The following is a 16,097-nucleotide window of genomic DNA, read 5'->3' as shown; positions in this document are numbered from 1 at the left end:
GCATGCATGCTGATTGGTACCTTTCTCGTATTTAATCAAATTAAGGATCACCTTCATGTGTGAGGGAACTGTCACAAACAACTTATGTTTTTAAATAATAATAAACAAAAGACCTCATGAAAAACAAAATTTGTGGGATATCCTTTTGTATCCAACAAACATCTTTAATCACAAGAAATTAAAGATAGAAAGTGATTTTATTAAGTATTTAATGAGAAACATTTAGTATCTTAAGTGGCTTAAAGCACTATGAGTGTATCTAAGGTACTGGGTATTCAAAAAGCTACAGGCTTCTTCAATTATATCCATAAACTGTACTTAGTTCTCTTTCTCTCTCTCTCTCTCCACACACACACGTGTACACACACACTTAGAGTAAGCGGAAGGTATTATGTGACAGTAGGAAAGCAAGTACCCACCATAATTGCAATGTAGTGCCTGTATGGTAGAGGAAGGGGACCATCCATGCGCAACATGTAGAATTGACTCCGCAGGAAAGACTCCAGGTACTGAGTATGCAAGCTCATCACCTGGGTGATATTATCCAGGCGACCAGATGTAGAATACTCTTCCACAAGAAAGTTTGTTCGTTCATCCACTGTGTTTGCTTGGACAACCTTACAACCATGAAAGAAAAAACAACCTATTATGATAAAGATATCTTTGCTTTACATGAATTTTTGTCACTACTGAAGCAAATAAATATTCATTTGACATTAAGAGACACTGAAATTTTACAGTTGGTCATACTAGAAACAGAAATTTCTTAAACTAAAAAGCACCATTCAGTTTTGGCTTTAGAACCACAATTTATGAAACAACAAGTGTTAAATTATCCAACATTAAACATACCGTGGTAACACTGAGGAAAAGAAGCAGCCATCTGTCTTTCCAAGTATATGAAGCAGATTTTTCAGAACCAATTTACCTGGCCATTGTCACACTAATTTGTAGTGGGGCATAAATAGCAGTATTGATTATGTATATTTATAGTCTTATCTCATCAACTTAGAAAGAAAATTAATCATATTATATTAAACAAATATTTTTAGTCTGAGCCTTTCTTTTTTTCCCCATTGAATACTGTCTTTCAGAAAAATTCGTATGATGTCTTTTTAGAGACACAGAAACATATGATAATTTGTATGAGGGTGTTAATTGAAAAATTAATAAGGACAGTAGAATACTATATTCCTATTTTAAGCTTACTATAAACTTAAAGCAAGGTATGTTAGTAGAATGGACATCCTTCATCACAGGGAACAAAAAACTGTCTCAAAATAGATTACATATTATGTAATCTGTACAGTTTTATACACTATGACAGCTTGCTTGCGTGTCACACTACGAATTGGTTCTGATGGTGTGAAGAGCTTGTTAACAGTTTGTGGATGGACCCAAGTCTGGGAATTCTAGCACTGGTTTATTATTTATTTGCTCTTTAGAACTTCTAGACTTAAAGTAAGTATCCCTCCTACTTTAGAAGGAATGATGTTCACTGTGGGTTAAATTCAGCTTCATGCACCTAGTTAATAGTAAAGTGGTTTTGACTAGAGCTCTCAAAGTTCAAAGTAATGGGCTTTCTAAAGACCACACTGCAATTAGGAAATCCTGTTTACTCTTAAGAGCATAGTCAAAGCTTTTCTTCTGAGAAGTACAAATTACACAATGGTACTAAGGTAAAGAAAGATTTACTCTCAAAAGAAATATATTTGAAAAGTGTAAATTATAAAGAAATGTGAATTATATTAGTGTGAAAAGAGGCAAGTGCATTTTAGCTCACTATATACTTCATTTGCTCACTTTCCCTATTCTGTCAACTAGAGGGACTGAGGTGCCAATTAAATACAATATGATTGAGGTGATCCGAATATAGACCTAGAATGTTTGTCATTTTTATTTGCTTTCCCTAGCAGAAGTTTCTTAAACTTAATGGATGCAGTCTATCCTGAAACCCTGATTATCTTCAACTGTTTGCTGTGAAGACTGCTTCGGGAAGTCTTTTATATGTATTGGGCCATCATTCCATAAGAGCAGCTCTGAGATGTAGGAGGGAAACAGGCATCTTCCAGCAGTTCTCTTGCATAGTTACTGCCTAGATCAGCTACTGCCACTGAGCTCTGCAAACAGTCCTGTCACTCTGGCTGTCCATTCAATGAAGGGGTCACCAAAGCATTGGTGGGAAGGGGGAAGAGCTGCTGACTCTGGTGTGACCTGGTCTCATTTAATTCTACTAGTTTCTCCTGAGACAAAACCTGGCATAGAATAGGTAACTCTGTAAACTTCTGTTGACTAATTTCAGAACAAGAAAAGTACTATCCTAAGGCTTTAAGATGAATGAAGCCAATGCAAATAGTGAATAGCTCTCTGATAACTATATTCAGATGTAACAACTCCTTGAAGCAGAGGGAACTCATCAGTGGATCTTGAGCATGGCAGTATCCAACAGCATCCAGGAATCTAGAAGACCCTGCACATTGCTGTCTTAATTTACAAACTTGTATGCCAACACAACTCCAAGCTGCTGGCAATTTCCTTTGTGTCATCTGATAACCTCTCTTGCTTGTATTTGCCATTTTGACACCCCCACCCTCACCAAAGGCATACTGTTGTATTGAAACTGACATCCAATCTCTCTGAAGTCCCAGGCTGGCCTCAAACTCATAGTGCTAACATCCAATCAAACAGAAGACACATCACAAAAGAAACAGATTACCTACTAGAAATGAATGTAAAATCATATCTGCTTTAAAGGTTTAGTTGGGAAGCTCTTGATTTATTTCAAAATACCTTCTTTAATTTTTTTAATATTCATGTAACTATTATCACTGTGAAGCACTGGTCTTATTAAAATTGAAAACCTTCAGATTTTCTTGGGGAAGCTGAAAGGAAAATAGTAAGTTTTCTATGAATCAGAAAGTCGAGTGAAAATGCATTTCTTACTTCTGTATTAAAAATGGGCACAGTTTTTTTAAATGGGCACAGTTTTAATAGTTTTTGACTATATGTATTTTAAGACAGATGAACTTACTTCATTCTCTGGAATAAAGGCACTTGGTCCTCTTGTCAAAGGTTGCGATACTCTGATTCTTTTATCCTATTTAAAAAAATTAATGTATTAATGATCACTCTCCAAGAAAAGTTAAATTGGTATGTTATTATTGTAAAAGATACTAAAATAAACAGAATAAGTAAATAGAATCATGTGAAAGAATAAGTTTTGGGTCTAGATAAGTGAAACCCCAAAAGACCTTTGTGTGGATCAGAGAAAACAGTTCTAGGGGCATAGCAAGAAACTTCAAAATGTCATGGAATGCAATCATAGTCTACATTGCCATACATTTTTAGCTCATATTTGACATGACTGGAAATCATTAATCTTCATGACAAAATTGCATCTGTTAATACATTAGTAATATAGTGTGTTTTAAGGGTACTTTGAAAGCTAAAAGAAGTCAGACTTGAAGATCATATGCAACTTTGCAAAGCACTGGCTGATTTGTGAGATTTTCTGATTGAAACAATAATGAACATAATAATAAAACTTTTAAACTTATTAAAATGTAAAACTTGAAAAGCATCAAATTATGAGTTTAAACATGAAGAATATAGTAATTCTCATTGTTCCATTATCCTATTAGCTGGTTTGTTACCAAATATATGTATGAGTGCTAAATTTTTTATAGGTTTTAATATTTTTCTTAAACTAAAAAAATAGCAAGATCTTTTGGTGACTGCACTTAAGTTTCAAAGAGTTCTTTCTTCTCTTTAGTTATAGTTAGATGCAAGGACAGACCAAGGAAGGTCCTGGAATTTGTTCTTAGGCAGGAGAAAAGATGGGGAAAATGGCCATTTAATTTTCTATTATAAAAGTAATAGTCTAAGTTCTTATAAAGAAGCTCCCAAAGCCATAACATAAAAATATGGACTATGCCATGGCTTAAAAGGTTATAAAGAAGCCGGGTGTGGTGGCACAGGCCTTTAATTCCAGCACTTGGGAGGCAAAGGTAGGAGGACTGCCATGAGTTCGAGGCCACCCTGAGACTACATAGTGAATTCCAGGTCAGCCTGGACTAAAATGAGACCCTAGCTCAAAAAAACAAAAACAATAACAAAAAAGGTTATAAAGACTGAATGTGATACCAAGGAAACATAAACTTTACATGCCACAAACCCTGTGAGGAAACTTCTGAGTTAAAAAAGTACCTTAGGGGCTGGAGAGATGGCTTAGCGGTTAAGCGCTTGCCTGTGAAGCCTAAGGACCCCGGTTCAAGGCTCGGTTCCCCAGGTCCCACGTTAGCCAGATGCACAAGGGGGCGCACGCGTCTGGAGTTCATTTGCAGAGGCTGGAAGCCCTGGCACACCCATTCTCTCTCTCTCCCTCTATCTGTCTTTCTCTCTGTGTCTGTCGCTCTCAAATAAATAAATAAAAATAAATAAAATTTTAAAAAAAGGTACCTTAGGTAGTTACTTATCTGAAAATGGCAGTATCTCTTCCTAACAACCCTGTCTCCAGGCCATGGCCAACTAAGTCCAAGATCCCAACCAGGCCAAATGGAAGCAAATTGGCAGACCATGGATATCTGGATATAAAAGTTCTGCCCAAACTGACTTGAGGGTAAACAGCTAGACACTAAAGAGTCTCTCAGCATTGTGAACTGAGACAAGAGTTCTATGAACGTGATGCCACTCAAAAGCAAAGGCAGCAGTATCTAGGCGACAACGAAAAGCACAAGGCAGGTACCAACAGATACTGGATTCTAAGGCAAATACTACCAGAGTTACTATGCACTCTTGAGCAAGAGGTAGAGCTTAATTATGGTCATTTATAGTCATTCCTTTCCCTCCCCTCTGGGGCACCATATTAGTGACTAACATGAGGATGTTTTGTTGATGTTGTTCTTTACAAAGTGCCTACCAAAATCAAAATAGTTATTTAAAGACTTTAAATCCTTATTTCATTAGGAATTGTTTATGAAACAAATTGGCAAAAGTAGGTAATCTGGTTTTCAGCAAAGAGTATTTTTAAAATTTTAATCAGATGTAGTGATTAGATGGAGGATACTGAAGAAAAATAGACACAGTTGGTCCCAACCTGCAGGGGCTTAGCACATGCTCTTCATCAATTTTCAGTTCTCTGGTAAAGTAAATATATTGTGTAATGATAACCTTAAACTGCTGAAGTTTCCATATAAATTATGTATGCATCTACATCACCTCTACACAGTCTACTGGTCATATGCACTAGAGGCTATACATGAAATGAATTAATTCAAATTGCTAACAATGATATTTCTTGTCTACATCAACTATAATCTACATTTTTTTTCCAGAAAAAATAATTTAAAACAAGCTGGATGTTCCTTTTGTTTTCTTCTGTAAAGTATAGCAAGTGAGATTTCAAGGTCTGTGTGGTGGTACATACCCACAATGCTAGTACTTGGGAGATTTAGGTAAGGAGGTTTATGAGTTTGAGTCCAGTCTGGGCTAAATAGCAACCCTATCTCAACCACAAATAAACAAAATGTAAATACTATAAACTTTTGTTCATTATTTTTCCTATAAAATATGACCATTTCAATTTAAAAAATGAGTTATAAAATAGGAATACTTTTCATGTGTCAAGTCTGTATTTGAAGAGATATTTTACCAAGGTTGTGATCTCAACAATGCTACCATTAGGAAAGCTTCTTTTTGCAGATATTATAGCTGAGAATAGTTATACTTGACATTAATCAGTTGAGATTATGTCGATTAAGTAATTATCTGCTGGAAAATAAAACACTGAAAGGATAAAGTTGAGTTATATTTAGAAAATTAGTTATTTTGACACTTAGCAGCTTAGCAATTTACTAGATCACTTTATATATACTAATTGCAATGGAAAATTGAGACACATGAAAGTTAGGAACTCTTAAAATTATGAATCTTTGAAAGCAATGAACAAATTATGTACCCTAAAAGTTTGACTGGCAGTGAAACTTAATTGCTACATTTTAAGCTACTAAATGCTTTAATTTAGTAAATTTAATTTTCATTTATTTTTAAGTTCTTATTATTAGAAAATGCAAAAGCAAAAAGGTGCATTTCTATAACTATAATGTAAAAGCTATTCATGTACTTATATCCACAGGAGAGTATTAATAGCAAAATGTCTAATTAATTTTATATAAAGACACTCTTCTCTTTAAAATACTACCTGCTTAACATACAAAAGAATAATCCTGGCAAGGGAAAAATCTAACTCCACTGAGCATACTAAGCTTGCAGTTTTTAAATATATCCTTAGAAGACATTTTAATAGTTTCAACATCTTTTAATTTTTTTTTATTTATTTGAGAGGGACAGAGAGAGAGAGAGAGAGAGAATGGGCACGCCAGGGCCTCCAGCCACTGCAAATGAACTCTAGACACATGCGCCCTCTTCTGCATCTGTCTTATGTGGGTCCTGGGGAATCAAGCCTTGAACCGGGGTCCTTAGACTTCACAGGCAAGTACTTAACCACTAGGCCATCTCCCCAGCCCTAAATATTTTTAACATTTTATTTGTTTGCAAGGAAAGAGAGAGATGGAATATGCCAGGGCCTCTAGCCACTGAAAATGAACTCCAGATGCATGTTGCACTTTGTGCATCTGGCTTTATGTGGGTACTACAGAACTGAACTCAGGTCTTTAGGCTTTGCAGGCAAGCACCTTAACCAGTAAGCAATCTCTACAGCCCTTTAAAAAATATTTTATAATATTTTACTTATAATTTGAATGTTTTTAATATACTACAATGACAAAGCTGTAAACACTAAAATACATGCCTTAAACAAAATTTTTAGTTGGGAGTATACAGAAGCCAATCTGTTAAGAGAGACGGTAAATCTCATTGTTGACTCTTTTTATTGTTTAAATATGTTCCATTTTGACAGAGACACTGCAAAAAAGAGTAAGGCTCAGCCAGTGGCTTCAGAGTTATGAAATAATGCAAATGTCATGATAATTTCATGTATATGACTTTTGTAGATGTTTATACATTGTATATTTCAAAGAGAAAGACTAAATGGAAAAAAATAAGAAAACTGCTACAAAAACTTCAAACCCTAAATGAGGGAGGGGGCTTTAATCAAATTAATTTTTAATGTTTTACTTCTATTGATTTATTAGAGAGAGGCAGATAGAGATAGCTGGCTTACATGTGTCCTGGGGAATCGAACCTGGGTCCCTAGGCTTCACAAGCCACTACGCCATCTCTCCAGACTGAGTTTAATTTAAATAGATTGGTAATTTTACAAGAAGCTCAACTTTAAATGTCACTCTCTACTGCCAGCATGTATCTGTTCCTACCATCCCTGGAAGAAAAATCTAAGACTGTTTAAAAGTCATAATTTCTTCCAAGCTAGCATGAAACATGGATTGACATTTGCAATATTATCATGACTGAAACCCAAGTCATTGAGTGAGAAATGATCTGGCAAAAGAAAATGGCAAGAGCATGAGACTCTTCCACACTGATATCTCTCCTCTTACTTTAAGTTAGAGTTTTTGTGCATCAGGGGCCCAGCCAGGCACTGCAGTGTGTCAGAAGTCCACTGACACCCTAAAGAGCATTGAAATTCCCTGCATCACAGAGATCCCATTTCAGTTAATGAAAAACTTCAATATGGAATACTTCTTTATAAAATTTATTTTCAAACACAGATATTTTCAAACACAGAGAGAAAGACAGAGAGAATGGGTATGCCAGGCCCTCTTGCCATTGCAAATGAACTTCAGATGCATGTGCCACTTTGTGCATCTAACTTTATTAGGTGCTGGAGAATCAAACCAGGGCCATCAGACATTGCAAGTAAGTGCCTTATGCACTGAGCCATCTCTTCACACCTGGAATACTTTTAAGTGAGCTACAAAAGCCAAGGCTATCAGGCCCTTCCTGTCAAAGTCTCAGTTTTGGAATATCATGGGAAAATATTACAGGAATTTTTACTACTTATCAAACCAAATTTAGCCCTCTTCAACAATATACAGATTCCAATTTTTTTGTTGCTTTTGTTTTTCGAGGTAGGGTCTCACTCTATCCCAGGCTGACCTGGAATTCACTATGTATTCTCAGGGTGGCCTTGGACCCACAGCAATCCACCTACCTCTGCCTCCTGAGTGCTGGAATTAAAGGTGGGCACCACCATGCCCGGCACAGATTCCAATTTTTAGTTTGAAATTTCCAAACATTTTCACTCAAAAACATTGCATTTGCCAATTGTATTCTTTGGGTTTCTTTACCTTGTCCCTCCTAAGTCATCAGTTCCTTCTAGGTTGGAAGGGTTCTCTGTTCTAAGCATGGCATGTAGCAGAACTGAGTAGAATTGGTAGTGAAAGTAGTCATTAGAATTTTAAAAATACTCGGCAATTAAATATTCCAAGTGAATGAAGCTCATTCCAGTGCTTAAATGACTGAAATGTATGAAGTACTTATCATGTGTTCCCATCTTAGCAGAGGGCACATAATGCACATGGGCACTGGCATGGTGTGTGTTTCTAAATAAGCTTTCTCATGTCTGGCCACAAAATCCCTTACGTTTACTCACTAGAAAATACAGAGTTGGTGTGGTGATCCACACCTGTGACCCCAGCACTCAGGAAGCTGAGGCACAAGTGCTGCTGAGGGCTTGAGGCCTTTCTGAGCTATACAGCAAGTCCCAGAGCCAGCTAGGGCTACATAAGAGCCTGGGGTGGGGGGGGGGGTGAAGAAAGGCACGAAGGAAGGAAGAAAGGAAAGAAGAAATGAAAGAAAAGTAGGTTGAGAGAAACAGAACACCTATTCAAAGTGCAGGAAGTATTATAGGCTATAGGAAGTGTTTATACACTTTGCAGTGGTTCTGCTGAAAATGTTGACTTTATGTGCAAAAATGACAGGCATTTAGTGGGAACAACACTTGAACGTAACTAAGAGTAAAGGTCCAAGCAGCCATTCTGTTTGTTTCTTTCTTTTTTCATTTACTTTACTTATTTATTTATTTGCTTTTAGCTCAGTATTCACTAAACAACATGAGATATTCAACACTTTATTTTGAAATACAGTCTATGTGACAGAAGATTTGTGCCAAACTGCATGCTAGTATAAGTGTCTGTACCCATGTGAAGTGGGTGAGGCTAAACTAGTGTTTGGCAGGCTAGGTGTATTCCATGTGTTTTTCTTTGGCACGGGTATATGTGCATGGTGTATGTATATGTATATTTATTGCAGGCTCGTATGTATGTGGGCACATATGTGTGCATGTGGAGGCCACAGGCTCATTCCAAGTGTCTTCCTCAACCTCTCTTCATCGTATTTATTGAGAAAGTATCTCACCTTACTCAGAACTCACTGACTCAATGAGAATTGCTAGTCATCTTGCCCTGGGGCTCTGCCTGTCCTGATTCCAACAGCTGGGATTACAGGTGTTCACAGTCACACCCAGCATTTAAGTCAGTGTTGTGGATCTGAACTCTGGCCCTCATGCTTGTGCAGCTAATACTTTATTGAGAGCTATTACTCCAGCCCCTCAATGTGCTTCTGACTCATGATAATGATATTTTCAACTTAAAATGGGTTTGTTGGAACATAGTCCCAATAAACATCAAGGAGCACCTGAACACTATGGAAGTGCAGGTTTCTAAACAGAAGGACCACTGTAACACACTTGAACCCTGAACCACCTGAGTTATATAGGCACGCAGAGGTTGAACAGTCAAACAACAAGCTAGGTCATCTTTACACAATATGATTAGCATTGTAGTGCTACTCAATTACTTAAACTAGAAATAAACCTAAACTGTGGCTGGAGAGATGGCTTGGTAGTTAAGGCATTTGCCTGCAAAGCCATAAGAACCTCAGTTCGATTCCCCAGGACCCACGTAAGCCAGATGCACAAGGTGGCACATGCATCTGGAGTTCATTTGCATTGGTTGGAAGCCCTGGCACACCCATTCTCTCTCTCTATCCCCCTTTCCATCTCTCTAAATAAATAATTTTTTTTAAAGAAATAAACCTTATTCATGTCAAGTGTTACCCACAGGTAAGTAACAAAGAACACACTTCCTTTTTCACATTCTATAAAACGGAACCAACTGGCACAAGACATTAAGATGTTCCTGTGCAGTAGAGAGGCAATTGGTAGCTCTCATATCTAAAAGGTCTTTTCTGTGCTCTGTGGAATCTACCTACATTTCCTATGCATCTATCTTCCCTTATCTCTACTCATTTTTAAAACACATCTTGTATAATGCTACATCTGGTGGTCTTCCTCTCCATTCTTGCCAAGTCCCAAACACTTCTATGAATTTAAATCTGTTCTTGTGATTCATGCCACCCTTGTATCTCTCTCTTTCTTTCTTTTTTTTGCTTTTTGGGGTAGGGTCTCTCTCTGGTCCAGGCTGACCTGGAATTAACTATGTAGTCTCACGGTGGCCTGGAACTCAGGTCGATCCTCCTACCTCTGCCTCCCGAGTGCTGGGATTAAAAGTGTGCACAACCACGCCCAGCTTCTATCTCTTTCTTATAGTTATTAGGTCAGTCATTATGTTAACATTGACATTCTAAGCTCAGAGTAGGATCCATTTCTGACACAGTATCTGTATTTAAGGATACAGGAGTCTACCTCTACACTCTTCTACCCCTTTCTTTTCCTTAACAGAAAAAGAACACTTGTAAACTTAAAGAAACTAAATCAATGAATTCAATGCAGTCCTCAACAGCCATGTATCAGATTGTATGTACCATCTGGGTCCCCGCTTACTTATTTTCTTACACTAAACAAATAGTACCTGAAATTTCCTATAAATTTTCTGTGTTCTTGGAAACCAATAACACTCTATGCTGTGACACTCAACTTGAGCAGCAAAGGCTCCTTTTATAAGTTTTTAACTGTTGAAACCTTCATTAGAGATGGAGAGCTGCAAAACATACTTGTTGAAATATGCTATTGAAATTTTGGGCTAAAGCCCAAGATAATAAGTAGAGAACTATAAGCCTTTGTACCTGAGATAATGCAAGCTTATAATAGCTACCTAACTCAATGCTTCCCTACCTTAACATAGAGACAATATACTTTTCTACCACTAATTATAAGGGCCAGTTCCACCAAAGTATTAAGAAGGCTTTTCTTGTACAATGACATTTTTAAGTTTCTGCATTATGTAATAATAAAATCTTACCTTGAATCTTATAAAGCTTTTCCTATTAAAATTATGTTCCAATTAGATTAAGAGATTAAAACTGGGAGTTTTAGAAAGTAAAATTCCCATTAGAGATAATTCCTGTTATATAACATTCTAATATTCAGTAGATGTTTCAGTAGAGTTTCTAGTTTTTTTTTTTTTTTTTTTGAGAATCAAACAACAATAAAATCTGTAAATGTAGTTATGGCATGACAGAAAATTAAGAGTTTTACATCAAGCCTCTATAAACTAGCTTGGCTGTAATAAAATGAAAGGGCTTTAGGCTATTCTAGTAGAAAGCAGAATGGTTATTTTCATGTATTTCGAGACACTGGTCACTTGTTCAACTTGGAAAAGCCAGGGAAAATACATTAAACATAGCTGATCTCCACAGATTCACAGAACATATAAGCATTTAGTCAAGTGAAAACCAGTAATTCTTTACATAATGCAGTACTCAAAAGTAATGGCTCATTTTCTTTATTTAAACTGATAAGGACCTTTTACATGGTTGCCCAGGAACCAAGTGCACAAATTAAAATATTTTATTTTACAGTTAACTGCATTCAATTTCACCTTTCAGAACACTAAAAAGGACAGAAGTTTCTAATCCTAGTGTGAAGAAACATGTTTCAATTTTTGCCTGGAATAGAAAATAGATCTGGCCTCTAATATGAAAGCTGTAGATGTCACCTCTGCTCTAGTCTGACACTTCCTAAATTAGGGACTATTAACACTACGCCTTTATATGGATAAACTAAAAATTGACTGTAATCTGAATTAAAATCATGATTATTATGCTCATTTGAGTAGATTACCCACAAACTTTTAATATTGGGTACTCTATACTTTTTAAATGATGGATCCTGCTGGCATGGTGGTGCATGCCTTTAATCTCAGCACTTGGGAGGCAGAGGTAGGAGGATGGCTGTAAGTTAGAGGCCAGCCTGAGACTACATAGTGAATTCCAGGACAGCCTGGGCTAGAGTGATATCCTACCTCAAACAACAAAGACAAAATAAAATAATGGATTCTGCCAGGCATGGTGGCACATTTAATTCCAGCACTGGGGAGGCAGAGGTAAGAGGACAGCCATGAGTTTGAGGCCACTCTGGAGTACTCAGTAAAGTCTAGGTCAGCCTGGACTATAGCAAAACCCTACCTCAAAAAAAAAAAAAAAAAAAAGCTCTATCCTAAAATTTTTGTCTATTATGAGCTACATCTATCAATAATTATCATATTGTAAATTAAATAAATATTTTAAAATATCTCTTAATTTACTGAAAACTAAAATTAGAGACTGGTGGTGAGTTTACTGTTGTTCAATGGTAGAGTTTGTGGTTAATATTTGCCAGGCCCTGGGTTAAATTGCTAGCAACCTTTCCCTCACCCCCCCCCCCCCACAGAGTACAAATAAAAAAAATTACCATTCTACATTAACACAAGTGAGTTTTTTTTTAAAAAAAAAAACAAGCTATAATTTCAAAAAATTGGGACGAGTCTCACATTTTTACAAATATTTGGCTTAATTAAACACAGCCAAATTCTCATGTGGCTCCTGCATTTCATCAGTTGCTGTATGCCATGATAACTAAAATTTGCAAAGAAAATATAGCTTTACAAAAATATATAACTGGAATATAGAAGAGTATGTGAACAACCCTTTTCAGAGTTTTGGCCATTCTTCGTTACTACTCAAAATTTGGCAATAGTAGCTTTGAGATGTTTGGTGCAATGTAGAATCTAAACTATAAATTTTTTGAGGGGGGAAGTTTCAAGGTAGGGTTTCATTCTAGCCCAGGCTGACTTTGAATTCACTATGTAGTCTCAGGGTGGCCTTGAACTCACCATGATCCTCCTATCTCTGCCTCCCAAGTGCTGGGATTAAAGGCGTGCACCACCATGCCTGGCTGAACTATAATTTTTATTTATTTATTTGTAAGCAGAAAGAGGTAGAGAGAAGGCAGGCACATATAAAGAATGTGTGTGCCAGGGCCTCCAGCCACCACAAACGAATTTCAGATGCATGTACCACTTTGTGCATCTGGCTTTATGTGGGTAGTGGGGAATCGAATCTAGGTTGTTACACTTTGCAGGTAACTGCCTTAACCACTGAGCCCCAATGTGGAATCATGCTGTTACATTAAAATCTGTTGGTTTAAACTGGGCATAGTGGAACATGCCTTTTTAATCTCAGCATGTGGGAGGCAGAGGTGGTATTGCCCTGAGTTCAAGGCCAGCCTGGGATATAGACCCTATCTCAAAAAAAAAAAAAAAAATCCACTATTCAGCTCATACTTTGAATAGCTCATTTTACCCATAGTAATTCTATGATATTAATCACTCATCATTTAAAAATATTGGCTCATTGAGCTTTGTATGTTTCCAAATGTTGATATATTTAATACAATTTTAAACATTAGTTTTGGTAGTATCACATCAGAAAAGTTATTTGAGTCTTGAGAAGTAGTCAAGTTCATGATAGAAGATACAAATTTTCTAAACTTCTTTTCTTCTAAAAACTTTTATTGGTAATAATACTTGTTAGATGTTTTCCTTGAAGTGACAGACTCACTTTGTAAAACTGTATGTCAAATAAATATGAATGACCATAGTTGTCAGACAAAAACAGTGCTAATAAAAGGTGATTAGTGATGAGTTGACAGCAGTGTTTTTGCTGGACACAAGCAGAAGAGTTTCATGCATGTTTTCCATTTTGAAACACAGTATTAACAAGCTAAGCATTCAGTGGTGAAGGTTTTCTTAAATATATACTTTTTTGGCCAGGCGTGGTGGCGCACGCCTTTAATTTCACCACTTGGGAGGCAGAGGTAGGAGGATCACAGTGAGTTCAAGGCCACCCTGAGACGACAGAGTGAATTCCAGGTCAGCCTGGACTAGTGTGAGACCCTACCTCGAAAAACCAAAAATAAATAAATATATACTTTTTTGAAAATGTGTGTATTCATGTTTTGTATGTATGTGGTACAAATGTGTGTGTACATGCATGTGGAAGCCAGTATCTTCCTCCATTGCTTCCCACCCTGTTTACTGAAGCAGGGTCTCTCAGTTGAATCCAGAGTTCACTATTCAGCTAGTTTGGAGAGCAAACTTCCTGGCTGCTGAGATTACATGCATGTACTACCACACCCAACATAGACATTGGTGCTGGGGATCTGAGCTTAGGTCCTCTTATTTGTCTGGCAAGCACTTTACCAGTACAGCCATCTCCCCAGCTCCAGATATATATATTCTTGAGTAAACTAGCCTTTTCCATTGTAAGCACTGAGCGCTGAGGAAAACAGTAATCACTGCTGGAGTATGACACACTCCTTTAAGTTATGATTAAGGGACTAGACAGAGGACCACAGAACACATCCTAACAACCACTGGTTGAAGCGAACATTTCCAGGACATTGTAGCTCTTTTCCTTTAATCATATATTCTTCTAAACTTTTTCAGCCATTTGCAAAAATGATGCTACTTTTAAGTACTAAGAATCCCTTAAGAACAGTATTTCTTGCCTTAGACTGCCCAAGAAAAGGCCTTAGATTTTCTATACAAGTGTTCACTGCCTTTTGGGAAAATAAACTTTCAAGCAATCTAGTCCTGCCACACAGTAAAACAATCATGTTTCTATAATTAAGAGTTATATGAGCATACTCACAAATCAATAGAATCTCATTATTATTCAAAATACAGAAATGGCAAACCTGATAACTACTCAATTTTAAAATTCATACATGTTATAAAATACCATAAGAAAAATCAGGAGGCAAATATTTATAATATAACAGATAATGGCAAACACTTCAACTATTAAGATATATGACTAAAAGCCAAGAATGAAAAAGCATACAACCCAATAAAAATAAATACAGAACAGGCAAATTACATGCAGAAATCACTCATGAAAGGAGAAAACAAATAGTGTATTTCATGCCTTAGGATGGCAAGAATCCAACTATGTAGGTGGATAGACAGACATGATATATAGAGAGAAGTTTTCTCAAAAATTGTAAAAATACAAAACCAAACAGCCCCATATTAGGAATCTGGAAATTGTTTAGCAAAATTAGTCATTTATCCTCTGACTCAGCAATCCAAATTCTAAAACTCTTTTCCATCAGTTTAAGAAGCATGTAGAGGCTGGATGTGGTGGTACATACCTTTAATCCCAGCACTCAAGAGACACAGGTAGGAGGATTGCCATGAGTTTGAGCTCAGTCCAGGCTAAAGTGGGACCCTACCTTGAAAAGAGCAACAGAGGGACTTCTGGGTAAGATAGCTGCATAAGAGTAACACCAAGCTAGCCTGAGGAGGGATTTAAGCAAAACCACAGGAAAATATACTTTTTTTCAAAAAAGTGAAGGTGTATAGGTTTTTACTGGCCACAGCAGAGATGCAAGAGACCAAGGTTTACCAGAAAGTAAGAGCAAAGACCAAACAAGGGGATTTTCCAACCTCATCAAACCTAAAGTGGAGACAGTGGAGATCAGCTAAGGAGCTGCTGAAAGGGACACAGGCGGGACCAGCTGAGCAGTTCCAGCACAACTCCAGGCTTCCTGCACTCTTCCTAAGCCCTAGCCCTCAGAACCACGACCCTCCAGAGAATGCATTCAGCCACGGAGGCAGGGCATCCAGCACATCTGATCAGAGCACCAGCTCCACAGCACATGGAGGGATGCTTTGAAGAAATGTTTTTTCAGCACAGTAAAATTTGTTGCACATTAGGAGCACTTCCAGTTCCTTGAAATTGTAGACCAGAAACTTCTGGAAGCCACTGGGCAACATGTGCTTTGTTTTCTTGTTGCTCCCATAACCAAAGTGGGCATAAGAATTTGGCCTTTGAATCTTCTCTGCACCCTGTTGTCAATACTTCTGGGTTTCCGCCAGTTATGCTCAATTTTAACATAT

At 37.1% G+C, this 16,097-nt stretch overlaps 1 protein-coding gene across 1 annotated transcript in view; it reads right to left on the bottom strand.

The window, feature by feature from the left end:
- Sesn3 (sestrin 3) overlaps window positions 1-16,097 on the bottom strand; it is a 73,303-nt gene that overhangs the window by 29,041 nt on the left and 28,165 nt on the right. The window contains exons 2-3 of the mRNA XM_004661923.2: window positions 3,032-3,097; window positions 420-617 (exon numbers count right to left, since the gene is read on the bottom strand). Coding sequence (XP_004661980.1) covers window positions 420-617; window positions 3,032-3,097 — 264 coding nt within the window. The remainder of the gene's footprint in view (window positions 1-419; window positions 618-3,031; window positions 3,098-16,097) is intronic.

The sequence above is a fragment of the Jaculus jaculus genome, chromosome 3 (genome assembly GCF_020740685.1).
Source record: "Jaculus jaculus isolate mJacJac1 chromosome 3, mJacJac1.mat.Y.cur, whole genome shotgun sequence".
Lineage (NCBI taxonomy): Eukaryota > Metazoa > Chordata > Mammalia > Rodentia > Dipodidae > Jaculus > Jaculus jaculus.
Note: the sequence above shows the minus strand (reverse complement) of the source record. Positions and strands in the feature narration are given on the sequence as shown.